The 16,499-nt window shown below is 44.2% G+C and overlaps 1 protein-coding gene across 2 annotated transcripts in view; it reads left to right on the forward strand.

The window, feature by feature from the left end:
• Window positions 1-823: 823 nt before the first annotated feature.
• The window catches only part of LOC144142092 (uncharacterized), a 68,243-nt gene continuing 52,567 nt past the window's right edge, over window positions 824-16,499 (forward strand). For both annotated transcript variants that reach the window (XM_077673512.1, XM_077673513.1), the window contains exons 1-4: window positions 824-1,067; window positions 2,063-2,127; window positions 3,508-3,594; window positions 4,927-4,996. In XM_077673512.1, the coding sequence (XP_077529638.1) occupies window positions 1,022-1,067; window positions 2,063-2,127; window positions 3,508-3,594; window positions 4,927-4,996 (268 nt within the window). In that variant the 5' untranslated portion in view covers window positions 824-1,021. The remainder of the gene's footprint in view (window positions 1,068-2,062; window positions 2,128-3,507; window positions 3,595-4,926; window positions 4,997-16,499) is intronic.

Consider the following 16,499-nt stretch of genomic DNA (forward strand, 5'->3'; position numbering starts at 1 on the left):
AAACGAACATCCTTCACCACGCAAAAAAACGCGTGCAGAAGGTGACACTTGTAGTGGCAAAAAATTGACTTAGGTTGGGCATGTATTGGTACTAAGGGTCAACGGCTTGACCACAAGGTTAACGTAATGGCTAAGGAGATGCAGGTCTAGAAGCAGGGGGAGGCCATTACCTCGATTTAGGGACTGAAGAAGAAAATTGGGAAACAAATAATGGACTCGTGTTTCACAGTACAGTAGAGGATGAAGGCGAATGGGAGAGGCCTTCGTTCTGTAGCTAACTGAATTAGCTATTTAATGATGATGATGAATATAATAGTGAATATTGTACCGGAGAACTTTTTTAGAACACACTTTATTATCCAAGTCTATCATAGGCGCGTCAAACATCATTTTCGATATATTAGGAGCGGAGAAATCGTACATTGTACGAAAACTTTTTGTCATTGTTTAAAGTTTTTCCGCAAACTTTTCATGTAAGGAACGTACGGTAACGACCTAGTGGGTACTCTGCAGTAGGCTGTCGCGAAGCCCTAAAAAAATTATATAAAGAACGCGACAAATGCAGTCAGTCACATAAAAGCACGGGAAGTGCCCGTTTGTTATGCCGTGTCCTCCTAATTTTACATCATCTTCGAGGTGCCCTCCGTTGTTGCGTTGTTGTATTGTGTTCACTACTTCTACTTTAGAAAAGGCGCCACGTGAAATAATCTTTTAGTTTCTCTAGAACTTTCACAAATGCTCTTTTATCTTTAAGGCCACAAGAGAATGATTGATTATACCAAAGAAGCAATATAAGCCTTTCAAGATCTCTCTCATAGCGTGGCGCATCTTGTCATGAATTAGTTGTTTTTATCACAAACAGTTTGTCTTTGGTCTTCCAAACTAAATGCAGACTCGAGTTTTATTAGTCACTGCTAGGTGTATCCATGAGGCATCAGCAGACTTCACGCGAAATAAGTAGACCCAAGCAAGCAGCTGTTTGTTCCATACAAATTACTCATCGCAACAGAATCGCCCGAACATGACGCTAAACAAGTATGCTATTTTCATCGCCACATTTGTCACAGGTGAGCTCCTGGAGGCATTTTACTATACCGGATGGTATAGGCAATTTTTTCATGTCATTTATGAACCTTGAGGATTTATATTACCATTTTGCGGTAGCTCATGCAATGTTACCAGAATGAATATTCGCTACCAAGGTCAGAAAGAAAGTTATATAAAAAAAGGTATATTCATCAGGTGCTTTTTCTGTATTAAAAATCCAACTGTTTTGTTAATATAGGGCTTCTCTGAGAATATGCAGATGTGTATGTACTTTACAATAAATGATTCCTTAAGAACATTCTTTAAATACAAGCTAACCAGGCAAATTTTATTCTAGTGGTGATTGTGAAACAATTGCAACACAAGATGTTATAAAAGTGTTACTAAACACTAAAATGGCACAAGGGTATTGTCTTGGCACTACACTTCCGTCTCCCTATAGGTGACCGTGCTTTATAGATTAAGCAAAATAGTTTCTAAGGATACCGAAATAATGAGTGTACACCCAAGTAAAATTTACGCGTAAATTTGTATAGGCAAAATTCCAGGAGCTACTGAGGCTAATAAACACCGGCACCCGGAAAAGCGTTTCTGCAACTCTTCATAAACATATAATCAGAGCAAACTATTGTGTAAAACTCTCCCAATATTGTTTCTCGACATAAGAACCATGGAGTGCACAAAACGTTTTGGTAGGGAATTTATTGTCGTGAGCAAGGTGGTTTTTTTTTATGTGCTAAATATTTTTGCCAAGAAACGCCGGCAACATGGCTCGCAGACACTGCGTGTTGTAGGCAATGAAGTCTGGATAATTTCAAGGCACATTTTTTCTGTCCTTGCTTAGCATATCACATATGTTATCAGTTATGCTTTCAAGAAATATGCGCCAAATCGTGCGGATTTCAGATCCAGGAGCCTTTCTTTTTATTTCTTTGTAAAACACGCATACTAATTTTAACCAGTTACTGTTGGCGTGGCTTTAACTAATATTACACAATTATTCTTTTCTTTGCAGGGTGTTTCTCTTGGTATACATACTACTGCCCAGAAGAATTCCATTGCGCAAACGTATATAGAGGTGTAAGTGCGCGCGCACGTTTCAGAGAAAACGACAAAATGTGGAGAAAATTTTTAATAATCATATTCAATAGCACTCACCGCGTATAAAGCTAAACTGCAAAGCTGTCCCACATATGTAATATTACAAATCGACGATAAGATCCGCAGCAGAACTTGTTTTAAAATGATAACCGTCCAGTATTCTCCAGCGTATATTTCTAGTTTCCTGCACGTCGCCTACCATTTTTCTTACTTAGTGGAACAGGTGTTTGATGCGTTTTTTATGTTGAGTTGCAAACTTCTTACGATTGCCGCATAAACGCTGCAAGAAACCTTTTCTTGAGAAACTGTGAAAACAAGAAGGTAGACAACAATCCTAAGCACAAGATATTAAAACTGTATAAAATAATCTCACTGTTGAGGAGGCGTTTACCCTCGTGTAAAAGCTGCTACATAGCTTCCATTCTTTTTTAAAGTTTTATTAGACTTCAATATCTTAGAGGTTGAGCAGACCTGCATATTGTAAAAGCACCTTCTTAGTTCAAAATGTGAAACCAAAAACCTTTCAATATTGCACGAAATTTACACGATGTTAGGCATTCTAGCAGCCTTCTTTGGTCAGTTCACTAACCATTTATAGAAAGCAAGGTTATATTGCCACAGGTTTGCGGTAAGTGTCCAACATTTTTATATGAATATACTTTTATTTCAAGCGTGTGAGAAATAATTATTCTGTATACAATACTTGTGAAACCAGAGAGAATACCGTGGGGTAAAACTGGGTGCACCGTGCATTTAGGTATGAACAGCGTGAATGAGCTAAATTGTTCTTTGAAATAACTTAGCGAAAAGATGGACCAGAAAGCTATTTAAAATGATTTCAGAAGTTATATTGCACGTTAGCAGTTCCGCCGTTTATCCCGGTCTAGAAATTTGTAAATAATGGCGTTTTCATTCAAACCGTATTGATCCCAAAATCTACTATCAGAATCTTGTACATCAACTTTTATTTTGAACATTCGGAAAATAAAATTACGCGAACGTAAAAATTGCGACGAATTTTTTGCAGACGCTTGCATCCTGCCAGTAAACGTGGCTACGCATTTGGATGCACAAAACTGTCTGAAATTACGAGGTCCTAAAACATATCCTAGAATCACTCCCTTTTAAAATATTTTTGAAAAAACAATATATATTCAAGTACTGTGAATATCGAATTAGAAATGAACCCTGAAAATCACCATCTGCACACTTCTGGAAAAAGTTACTCTTAAGTTCATAAAAACTGTAACTACCTTGTATTCAGACAATACATTGGCTGGAGATACCCAGGGAGTAAAAAACTGCTTGGTCAGGATGTATTGTTTCGCCCGTAGTAAAACTGCCATTTTTATTTCACAGCCGTTTGCTGTTCCTTTTTGTGTATACTACTGCTGCGTAGGCCCAGTGTGGCTTTCAGGCCTTTACGGCGATGGAACGCCCTGCTGGGTACGTATCTACACTTATTTTCTAGTGCTGTTTTCCGCATGAACACATCAGGACATATCCAAGAAATAAACAAATTTCGCTTTTATTACCAACAAAAGACCATAACACTGAACTCGCATCAATAGCTTGTGTTGTGTGAGAAAAATATTTAACGTGGGAAAATATCTATTCCCTGAAGTTTTTTCTACGATTCAAATTTGGATGCTGCCTTCACAGCCGCGGACAGAACGTTAAGTACTGCAAAGTGTATTCGACGTGCCATTACATATACTGTTCTAATAATAAAAAAAACGATACTTGTAGGACAATAACTTCTCAGGAAAAAATGTGGGGTAGATTCAATAACTCATCTGACAGCAATAGCATGCCTAAGCTTTTTTCTCTGAGCGGAATAATCATGCCCGCCTCGATAACCGCAGGGGTACATCTCCCGTGACCATCGTTATCCACGCTACCATTAGAAAACAAGGCGTTGCTGTCCCTTTCTTGGCAGCGATTGACAGGGCATATAGCCGCAACCAGCTAGGCACCGTTATTGCGGTCTCCACGCACAGTTTCTGTAACCTTCTCGATTGCTCAACATATTTTTTTGGACAACGTAATAAAGAAGAAATTGCTTTTTTGCAGCCTCGAAATCGACTTTTGTGCTTTGTGCTTCAACTACGCGTTTTTGAGAATTTCTTTCAATTTGCAGCCTATTTGCAGAACATTGACAAAGCTAGTATTGTAAATATTTATTTACGTGACAAAACTTTACGAAGAAAAAGGTAGGCGCGCAAAAAATCTTGTTTAGGGCTACATATGAGTACCGCTACACCGTACGCTTGCCATCGTTAGCATTACATAAATTACTGCACGTTTTTAGCAATCATTCATGAGAGGAGCTTGCTGTACTTACCATATTTTGTTTGCTTAAGAGGTATATTTGTGGACTTTTCAAACAAAAGTAAAATTCGTAGACAGTGCTCAGCCTGAGGTCAACATTGGCTTTCTCTGTAAATGGCCCTCTGCATGAGGGTTATCAATCGCTGGCAAGCCTTGTACTACATGATCCCTGATTTGAAGTTCGGCAGAATGCCAAAACAAAACTTGACTACACTTGCACTTTTAAACCCCACATACGGGAGAGTTTTAATACTGCTAATAATTGTTTACCAAATAAATTAGGTTGCTTCAACACATAGTAGATTGCTTGTATAGGGCTCAAATTGTGTACAAGGTAAATCATTTGGTTTATTTATATGCAGTTCAAATCACGGCATAACGCTTTCCCGTTCACCAACGGTGCTCCTTGGTCAGGTATATAACGAGGTTTTTTTGTTGTCTTTCAAGAATTGGAATACTCCTTTCCTCCACGGGCTGACAGGACGCTGCCGAAAAGGCACCTGCCTACCACCGCAGGGTGAGCAGAAAAGCAACACATGGATACATTTTTTGCCTTTTTTAGAGAGACTACAATAATGGCCGAAGCAAAACGGCTGCACTCAAAGTCATGTTACTAGGGACGGGGTATCGGAACACGCAAAAACTGAACCGACACTGTTTTAACCCAGTTAAAAATAAACCGTTTATTCAAAAGTGGCCCTAAAAATAACAAAAATTCCCTGTGTTGATAAGACCGGAATAAACCAACCCTCAGCAGTCCTCAGGATTTCAGGGCACACAACCAAAAAAATTGAATATCAACATCTCATATACAAGAAGTACTGTAAATGGTAGATTTGAAAACCACTTTTAAAATATGGTTATTCTTCGTTGTCAGCACCTATCATAAATGATTAGCATTACTGTCATTAGCCTCAAATTTGCCTGGAAGAAGAGGAATAAATTGGTCGCCATGGCGCCCTGTGAAAGTGCATGTCCAGAAAAGCTGTTGTAAGCCTTTACAAGTGCTGATGGAGGATGGTATGATATGTTTCTCATCGTCTCGGCGGTCTTGTCACTTGCGCTCAGCTAGTGTCACTAGAAACGTGTACAGAGTATCGTAGTCTTTTCTTCTATTGTTACGTGCTGACGCAATGATCATTGGTCAGTTCGCCTTACGGGGCATTTTTTACACTGCTACGGTTTAAGGGCGCCGCCATTTTTTGTGCATTTTCGTCGGCAAACTTGTCGGCAAACTTAACTTGTCCAGCATGCTTGGCGGGCTACGCCCGCCGGACGTCGTTTCGAATGGGAATAAAACTGAACGCGGGCAAAAACATTTAGGCTTTAACAAAACAGCGCGAAGCACGGGACAAAGGGAAGCAGAAGGCTTCGCGGTGTTTTGTTATTGTTATGTACCAACTTGCCCAAATACAAACCCTGCCACTTTTAGGCAGCAGGAATGTGGCCACAGATTCCTATGTGTTACATCTACGACAATGTTGTTAACAAGCGACCCGGTCGAACTAACGGCGATTCCGCTTATGCGGCAAATTCGCAGCATGAATAAACGTCAAAATACCCGCCATTGCTGAATTTCCTGCCTCAGTGGCGGTACTTTAATACTTCATCTACTGACACTACCCTCAGCTTCTCTGGTTGTAAATGCTCGGTCGTACACAGCCTGATACATGAACTTAGCGTCATATGCAAGAACAGCCTATTAGTGACCTTAGCCCTGCTTTGCCTTCAAAGATAATCTGAAAACATATTCTTCAGGAGGAACACATGGGGGGTCCTATTGTTCTTAGTCCCATTATCATCCGTAATGCGGCTTCAATGTTTCTTTGTGTGTTTTCTTAAACGAATTCTGAGATATATAGCTGTAGACTGGGCCTGCGCTCGGAGCCTTGGCCCTTGGCACATTGGCGTGCGTGCTCACGGAGATAAAATCGTTGGGTGGTAGAGGTATACAGCTGTGTTGTAATACTGTTTTCGCTCATGCTTCGGCTCGCTCCAATTCAATAACAAACACCGGTTTTTCCTTAAAAACGCAAAGTAAAATGTATGGCGTAATCTTTCAAAACAGCTGTTTTAGTTTAAAAGCAATTATTACTTTGTGTTATATTTATTGATTCGCGCATTGTAACTCCTATGAAACGATAACCGGAGTTTCGAAGAGATGTCTTCTGAAGGATTGGTTTATCGTAGGTGTTACTGCGAACAAATTATAAGACCCGATTTTTGTCAAAAGAAAGAGTTCGGACCCTGCAAATTGGTATTTTGGTAACGAGAGATCGCTACCACAATAAAATTCAGAGCATAATGACTGTATATTTACAGAGCTACCAAAATAACTCGCGTGGCATTATTTAGCTTCAAATTATCATATCGTTGCTTCTTTCCCATTTCTAGGGAGCATTTTCTAAGTAAGCATAAAATAAATAAAACATTTTTTTGGCAATGTAAAAATCCAAGGGATTTTGTCCAATAACAGCAACCTTACTTTAAAAATATGTGGTACTTCAGAGCATAAACGTTTAATTTAATTCAGTTATCACATTTTCGGTAATTAAAATTCCGACGCGTAGCTCCATATTGGCCAACAACTTACTATGTAATGAAAAGTTGCCTATCTAAACAACAGTTTGTTCCTGCACATAACAATGTCAATAGGAGAAATGGCGCGTTAGGTGTCAGCTTTATAAATAATAAATAAGAACAGAATAGCTGCGAACAAAAATGCCCATCTCCGTTAAACCAATACAGCTAATGAGCAGTGTATATACAAAAATTAAACCCTTCCATAATATTTTATTGATTTGTGGGGTTCAACACACTCAAGCTTTAACCGGACTATGCGGCGCGCGTCGTCCAGGTCTTTGGTAATTTTTACCACTTGGAGATCTTTTTTTTTCATGAAAATTTCGAAACACAAAGGTTTTTGCTTGTTGCATTCCATCTGGAAAGCGGACCACCAGGACTGTACCGAACCCGCGACATTCGGATCAGGAGGCGAATGCAGTAACCACTGAACAACGGCCGCGGATTAAGCAAAAGAGGGAAAGCGGTTAAGACAAATCAAAATTTCGGAAAGAGTATTAACACAAAAAATTAAAAGTACACCCTCCCGAATTTTCGATGATACTGCGGGAGCGACGACCTATTGGCGTGTCACTGCCTTGTCAAGGTGTTCAGCGGCGAAATATGCGATGGTACGAGCGCGGAGATGAAAGTACCTGCTGCCGGAGTGTCGTTTTCTCTCCTGTATGTTATAGAAAGGCACCCATGCTGTTGTTATGAGCGGTGGCCATTTAGCCAGCCACTAAAGGTAGCTAAGCAACGTAATCATTTCTCATACACGTGCCCCACACATTTTATAAAATTAGAATAGAAAGTGCATTGCAGATGCGCATGTGCTTCAAATAACCCTGGTGTTGCAACGCGCTTGGCACGGGGATGCCGGTCGGCGCATAGAAGCGACTAGGAGGAAATGTGCGTTCTCTATCCAGAAAGAAAATCACGTGGGAAAGGTAGAAATCACAAGGAAGTAGGGAGGAAAGCCATGGCGATATTTTGAGGCAGGTGGAAGAGCTGGTTTCGCAGAGCCATCGGCTGTTCGACAACGTCCAGGGGACTTGGCTATGGTGCCGAACCATCCTCTTGGAGGCTCTTCTTCGCTTGGTGCGAATGCCCAGGAGAACTTCGTGCCGAGCTACTTATTGTTTCTTCAAGTCACTTCCCACAGCAGCGTCATCAAGCTGCTGGCGTTCCTCAAAGAACGATGATATCCTGTCTCCCGACAGCGACGCAACGGACCGGCGTCCCGCACCAGCGCACCGCTCCTATATTACGAAGCCTTAGACCTCTACGTCAGCATGAACATTCCTGAACAAGAATTTTAAGGTACTCAACCCATTAGATTACCTAATATTTTTCATTTGTGTTAGTTCGATTTTCGTATCATCTATATATTGCGGTCCTTGTCGGAGGTGACCAGCCTTGCACAATTGATGCCAGTTAAACTATAACCTGCCTCATCAGTCAAACAACCTCATTCACAAAAATGGCGCCGGCGACAAATATTTCTGAATACCCGCTCGAGAATACACGTGGGAATATTACTGGCGAAGAGATGAATACTTGCACCGCAATAGACAAAAAACTCAAAAAATCAATAGCCATCATTCGAAAGCTGGTTCTAGCGAGAGATCACTTCAGGGAGTGGGTCGACAAAGAGAGAACTGCAACAAGACAATGAAGAGCACTATCGGGAGAGGCTGAGCGTCTGAGGCTTGAACGCGAATATGAATATGAAAAAGCAGCTGTGATTTGCTAGAGTGCTTGAACGTCAACAATAGATATCTGTAGACGCGGTTCACCACTCTTCCTGATGGGTCTTACTTGCGTCAGCGAAGCCGGCATCATATCTCTACTGTCGCCTCAGAACACGTGAGGCATAAGTGAATTCTTCTATCGCACTGTTTAGACATGACATTGGCACAGTGAAAGGGCAGTTTTTTTTACAACGCGCAGAACAAAAGCGGCTTCGATTTTAATATGCGTGTCGTAGAAAAAATTGCCTCCAATCCATGCTGTGAAGGTGGTTGAAAAGCACAACTTTAACCGACACTCACAACAATTGCCCATTCGACGTCCCTTCAATTCACCCACGTGGTTAAGAAACAGCGAAGCCAGAAATTCGGCCACCCATTACTTGGAATTCGCGGTCGCGGCACCCTGAAAGCAGAAGAACCAGCCAGGGACTGGATACAGCATGCCATTGCTGTAGCCAAGCGTGGGTCGGCACAGGGAAAAGGAGGGGGGGGGGGTGCGGGCAGGCGTCTTTTGAATTGTTAAACACCGGAACCAGGCCGTCCTGATGTGCCAGCTCGGGACTACACCACCGCCTAATACAAGCGCAGACACCCAAACAGTTTAGCACTTGAGAAAAGTGATTCTAATTTATACCAATTTAAAATATTTAATTAAACAAGTGTAGAATGGCGAGAAAGCGGAGGGAACTGTTATAATTGCTATTTATCCGAACCAGTCGGACCTTTCGCTTTTGCAGTATCTCTTAAAACACAACGGAATTGTTATTCCCCAGTTTAGAAAACAGAGTCTCATTCCTAGCAAGCGGTGCGCAAAAGGTAGCGTTTCTCTAGCCGCCGCAGGTCTGTACGTGGTCTCTGCATTTTGTTTTCCCGCCGTGCGAACTAATTCTTAGCCTATCTTTGGCGTACGACCACTTAAATTCGTCGGGTCCGGGTTACCCAGGAGCTGCTGTCGAACAAGTGAACCGAGGGAAGGGAGCGTGCAATAGACGCGAAGCGGCGCCAAAACAGGCCCCAAAGAAATTTTGCTAAAACACATGACAAAGGCAAGGGAATAGGCTCCAGAATTATCGCCGGGTAGCACTGCACTCTCCCCTCCTCGGGAGTACGAGGTGGCTGCCGCCGCTTCGGCACGTGCGTTTTTCGCTGCGCGCGTGCTGCATTTATCGCGCTACGGCAAGGTCCGGGTAAAACTTTCTTTCGACTTATTAGAGCATACTAGTTAGCACGTGTCCATCTAGTTCGGTTTACACGTAGAGAAGCTGCTGGGTCTATTTTTGCCGGTGCTTGTCTTGTCGTCTGCTAGAGATGCGTCGTCTTCTACACGCCGCTCGAACGGCGAGCGCCCCGGTGGTTTCACGGGATAAAGCGTGCTCTTGTGTGGTCGTAACCGGCCGTCTTTTTGTCGTCCAGGCGACAGCTGTGCAACTTGTCAGAGCGCAATTTTCTGTTGTTTGCTACTTTCTTCACGTGCTCCCGCTTTGAACATTCGGATTTTATGGACGACAGAACCATTGAGGCTTAGAAGAACTCCCATTAATTCATTGTTTCCAATCCTTGAAATGATCAGCTGCATCCTAAGAAAGACGCATTAAAAAGGCACATGCTGTTAAAGGGGTGCGCTGACAACACCGCATTTCTAATTTTATTATTTTTGAAGAAATTTCGTTAGCAACGTCAGTCCCGCAGATTGACCCGCTGGGAGTGAGGGTGATACTGCGGCGGGAACAACAAAACATCTTGACAGGACTGCGGACTCCGCCAACGTTCCACGCATGTTTTCTGTTATGTTACCGTGTTTTATGACCATGTAGACACTGCTGTGACAAAACATGATTGCCTTGTGTGCAGTAAGCAAGAGTGGTATAAGCTGGGACGGATTCAGATAGATTTTTGCCCGTCTGTTGTTGTTCTCGCCGTCTGCACAAAAAAGAAAGGCAGAAGGTGCAGCTTGTACGAGGGCGATGCATTTGCACCTGTGCAGTTTTGCCGCGTGCATAAACGAAAACATGTGGACCTGCAGTCATGCACGGCATCGACGAAGGAGTGGACAACAGCTGTGGCGCGTCCAGAACAGCTTGGGTCCGCAGGCTGCCTCCGCTTCTTTTGGTGCTAATCAGATGGGGAAAGCTAAATGGGAAAAAAGGGATTTTGCAGAAGAGAACACTACTTCTGTATTGCTCTAGCTGCCAGGAAATAGATAGGGGGTGGGGGGTCATTTCCTCTATGCTTTTTTTTAATGCATGCTGCCAATGACTCTCTTCCGCTATAAGAAATGAAATTCGGAGTTGTTTAGCTGGTGCCGTTCGATATCGTCCATATATAACACAATTGGTTGACATTTTGCATGGGTGAAAAAAAAAACAATTTCTAGTGATTTACCTGGCTGTAGTAGCTCTGGTCCGTCTTTTGATTGTGACTTGTGTTCTGGGCGGGATTGCTGCGTTGTTCGTTTTTTTTTCCACATTTACAAATACTGGTAATAAAAAAAATATACCAAATTTTGTATATTACAGTAATTAAAAGTTATACGCCACAATCTGTTCTGTTGTTTCCGCGAACTGTCACTCTAACCCATACTTGTACTCCAAGTGAGTGACAAACATTTCGAACAAAAATTCCTTCAAGAACAAGTAAAATGGAAATGCAGCGCGGTCAGCGCACCCCTTAATTAGCGTGTGCATTTCTTATGCGTTTTTAGAAGATCCAGCTGATTGTTTCAAGAGTAAGAAATAACCTATTACCATAATCAACCACGTTTATCTTACATTCCTTGCAAGCCTGAGTGTTGCTCCAGTCCAGAAAATCCGAATGTCGGAAGCGCGAGCACGCGAAGGGAGTAACAAACAAGAGAAAAGCACTCTGTGACAAGCTGAACAGCTGTCGCCTTGCAGACAAAAAGAAAGAAGCCGGCGACCGCCGAACAACGCGTTTCCCCCCTTAAAATCGTCGGGACAATCTGCCGGTCGAGCGGCGGGTCTGTAGCAGACGACAAGACAAACTTCGAGAAAAATGAACTTAGTAACTACTCTACGTTTAAACCGAACTTGCTGGATACGTGCTGACGCGTATGGTTTCAAAAGTCAAAAGAAAATTTTAACCAGCCCTCTTCGTAACGCAAAAAATGCAGCACGTGCGCAGCTAAGAAAGCACGTGCCAAAGCGGCGGCAGCCCCCGCCTACTCCCGCGCAGGGGAGAGTGCAGCCCTGCCTTCGCCCGGCAAACTTTAGCTTCGCCTCCCTATACTTCCCACCGTCGCGCCCTGCGCCGCGGAAGGAATGCTGGGTAGTAGTGCGCGTTCACCGCACCAGCTACACTGTGCTCTATGAGGGAAAACCACCCTCCCTCTCTTCAGCCGCATTTGTAGTTTCTTGTCCCACACGCTGTGGAGGAACCGTTGCTTGGTTGAGGAAGAAAGTTTTTCTTTAATAGATACCAAAGGCAGATTTTTGAACCAGATGCATTAGAGGGACAATCCCGCTGGTCGGAGCCTGCGAAGAAAGCGTGCGAAAAATAGAAGAATAAGGTTGGCCGCCGCCGCATACTGAGTAAATATGCTTGGTCCAGGACGAGACGGTGCACGTGAGAACTTTGCACTGAGTTAGAGCACTCGTGTGCTGACGGGCCACCTGGAGATGAGTAATATAAATAGCAGACCTTAGGGAATCGTGCTGCCCTTATGCAAATTGGAGAAATTGGCTTGTCGCACAGGTATCTATGATAGACAAGGGGCTGGAGCTGATGTTCTTGCACTACATGTGCATGTAAACAAAAAAACCCAACCAGCCGCTGAGCTGCTAAAATCGATAGCCACGGGCGAGACCGCGAGCAAGTGAGTGCAGGTGGGAAAGCTGCGGACGCGTGTCTCAGTTTGAAAGCTCTAGAAAGTTCTCTAACCCTTGGTATCACGAGAAAGAGTCCAATTGAGATTCCAAGATTGTTAGAGCTTAAGAGACCTTTATGCGTTGGCTGGAGAGTACAAACCGCATAAATGAAACACCAAGTTGCTCTCAGATCCAAACAGATCACGAAGCAAAAGGTACTGAATAGATAGAGAGCAACCTTAAGATGAAGGCGAATATAATAAAACGGGATTGCAAACCTGGAAGTGACCTCGCCAGAAATAGAACTAGTACAGGTAAACTGCACGGCGCAAAGAATAAATAATTTTAAAGGCGCCCTAAATAGCTGTCTGAAGGTCGCCCTTTTAATCGCGCAATCGCTAGAGTACCCATTCACGACAATGTATACCAAATATGACACCTCTGCGTAAAGCAGGGGCCGCACAAACACGCAACAAAGGTGCCTTCTTTCTTTCTTCCGCTTCCTTGCCGCCACACTGCACCGCTCTGACGTGTGACAGAGCGCTGGTGACACACTCATGTGACGCACGAAGTTCTCAACAGTATGGCTGCGCTATTGGTGGGCCCCGTTAAATGCTGTTGCCAATCAGCGTACCCGGCTCTGAAACAAAAAACGCGGTCGCGCGGCGCTCTTGGCCCGGCGGCATGGCACAGACGAATGTAGATCGTCGCCATGGTTACACGAGCTTGTAGATATAGCGCGTCGTTTACAAGGTATGAATAACGCTGAGAAACACGGAACATCTCTGCGGGAACCAACGCCCGCTACACGCGCGACCGCGGCAAGCATCTGCCTGCACGGTAGACAAGCAGCCCACTGTGCGGTGTTTGCCCGATAGGCATACACCGCGGCAGCTAAAACTTGTCACCGCCCGCCAGAGCGGGACTATTGCTGAAAATCAGTCTGCAAATACGTGAAAGGGAATGATAGTGCCGTGAAAGATTGGGCGGGGGATAGTCGCCGTCGTGGCCTCGCAAAGCAGTGTCTGGATAACTGCGGCGATGCTAAGACTTTTCCCCGACCTCGGTGGGACGAGATCACCGCGACAGCGCCGCATGCCGAAACACTAGCGAGCCGCTATAGTCGTCGGTGGCAATCTTCAATTATTATCGTAAACGAGCATGCTGAGTTTGGAATCCCCCTATCTTGCCTTCAAATGCTCGCTTCCGCTCGTTTCCGCCGACGTGAGAAGGGCGGCGCGAGGAGCCGTTCGATGCGGGCCGGCCACCGGCCGACCCCGCTGAGCGGTAGCAGATGTAGTAGGCGGAGCTTGGCCGTCGTCTGCTACAAGTAGCGCGACGTACCGCCGAGCGGAGCCAATGGCTGCGCGCTTCTCGACGCAACCCTATTTCTCTTGGTGTCACCTACCAGGTCTTACGCCTAGTCGGTGGCGTCTCCGCTTCCACAGTGCTTTGGAGGCGCGGTGAAAGAGGCAATGGACCAGGCCTTGTTGCTGGCCCTTTTTAATGAACGATAACTCGGCTAATACGGAACGCTTTTAAACCATTTTTGCGGCAGGACGTTATTTGAATAGTACTCCAACAATAGCGCACGTAAAATCTCAATCTTTGAAAGCCTGTTTACGGCCCCCTTAAGATTTTGTTCGCTGCTGTAGTTTCGTTTAAAGATGTAAAATTTTAAGAGAACATACTTTAGTACAATAAAGTACTGGTGCCCATTGGGTAAAGGAGGAAACAAGACATGGCGGAAAACGCAACAGATTACATTTCGCTGTTTCTAAAATATCAAATGTAAACTTTTCACTTTTGTGTTGATTATTGCAGTGCGTGATTGTTTCCACGGCTTAGGGGGTTTCTTTGTGACATGTTGTTTAAAACTGCCAGCGAGGTTTTGGTGTTGCTAAACAGGTGTATTTGATTTTTGCGTTTCTGTTCCTCTTGTGTTACATAGTGTTGAGAAAATACTTCACCACATTTTAATATTAATTCTACAGTGATAGTTTGTGAGGTTTGGTTTATGGTTTATTTCTTGATACTTTGTGATATCAGTGATAGGTGATGCGGAAAGTATACAGTGACTGAAGACTTCAGTATGACTGCCAAAGAACCTAACTGAACGCAGTTTTCTGAAAATAACTCTTCCGCTGGGCACATTTGAGGGGGCGCTTTTGGGTTGCTCTGAATGGAGAACACGACGAAGCGCTCGTGCTGGTGTCAGAAAACGAGATGGTGCGGGGAGTAGGAAATAGAAAAGACGGAGGAATTGGAGCAGAGATGGCAATTTGGAGGCAAGAGGAACGCTGTGGAAGGCGAGTTCCCAGTTGGACAACCACGCTTAGGAGACATCAAGGGGGAGCCAGATCCACCTCTTGACTTTCAAAACTCAGGACCTGTCTACAGAGACCACAAGTCAGCCCTTTTCTTGCAGCAGGGAGCAGTGACGGGAAGACGCCCTGTTCTCACGCGAGACGCGGTTTTTTGGGAGATAAATACTGGGCGCCAACGTCCAGGGCACTCCGCTAGCGAGCTGCAGATTCCTCGAGGCCTTCGAGGCCCCTTCAATACCGCCTCGATCGTCTGCAACGCAGCCTCGTTGTTTGACCTGTGATAGAACGGGCAAGAGCGGCGATAGTGACAAAGGTCAGCGCACCGCTCCAGCGTACCGACGACCTGGACTCCCGCAAGGGAGTTAGAACATTTCGGGATCGGACTTGTTTAGTTAGGAACTGATCTGATTATTTAGTTGTCATATTCCTCTTCCCATTTTTGTCAATAATATACTCTATCCGTGAAGGCCGACAGTACGCGTATTCTTTTTCGCTTGTGCGCCCTAACCCTCCTGATCAACAGTCTGCTCCGCAACCTGTTTTTTTAAAATAATGCCAATAACGTGACAGGTGGTAGACCACTCTGAAGGAGATAGACAAGCAGATGTTGTTCACAAAAGATGGTGTTTTTGCGCCTGCGCGTGCTCTCGCATATTTCCTGGTGGAAACCCAGATAATTCACTGCCATAGTGATTGGGTGTTGCTTTCGGGATATTATAAAGTTCCGCGGGGTGTTCGTCTTTTCGTCTTCATGAATTGGAAGGATTCGGTTTTCTTAACCCGTACGTAAAGGTTGAGGTGCAGTACGCGTGACCCTCTGCAACCAAGACGCAGCCTTTTGTTCACTCTCGTGAACTCTCCAAACTCTCCCTGTAGTAACTACTGCAGCTGTCTTCAAGGTGTGGCCAGCCTACTACAAATCAACTAAGTTCCATAGGGAAGGCCGCAATTTTTTCAATGTAGAGGAGTTTAAAGACACAGCGGGAGTCTGAGCACACAACTGCAACTTGTCGCTGTCCCCTTCCACACCACCCCTCTCTCCCTGTCTTCTCGCTTCATCGGATCGAACTCGGGAACCGGGGCGCTGTGAATTCCTTAATGGTGGTCCGCTTGCAAATGCTTATGTTCTGACCTCAAGCTCTTGATCATAGATCCCGAAATGACAGTCCAAAAAATAGAGCACCTTTTTCGCATTGCCATCTACTAGAGGTATTTTCTCTCGCATGATGTTCCCTTTTTAGGCGGGCTTTTCTCCATCTCTCATAATGTTTTTAAAGGAATATGGTCTTGCGCTAGGGTTTGACAAAAAGTATGTGGATCTCTATGGCTGTGGTGACAAATAAGTGCAAACCCTCCTTTTTGGAGGTACTAAAACTACATGAGTCTCACGTGGCCCCAAAACAACAACACTGACATGACCGTTAAGGCGACATTATCATTACACTTGTTTTATTTACTTGTTTTAATAAGATAACTACAAAAATGCAAACACTACAAAATTGCGTTTCGCGGCAAACCACAACCTTAAGGTATGGAGTACCGCTAGAGAAGCG

Source organism: Haemaphysalis longicornis, unplaced genomic scaffold (genome assembly GCF_048455015.1).
Source record: "Haemaphysalis longicornis isolate Haplotype H1 unplaced genomic scaffold, Haemaphysalis longicornis Haplotype H1 scaffold_6, whole genome shotgun sequence".
Classification (NCBI taxonomy): Eukaryota; Metazoa; Arthropoda; class Arachnida; order Ixodida; family Ixodidae; genus Haemaphysalis; species Haemaphysalis longicornis.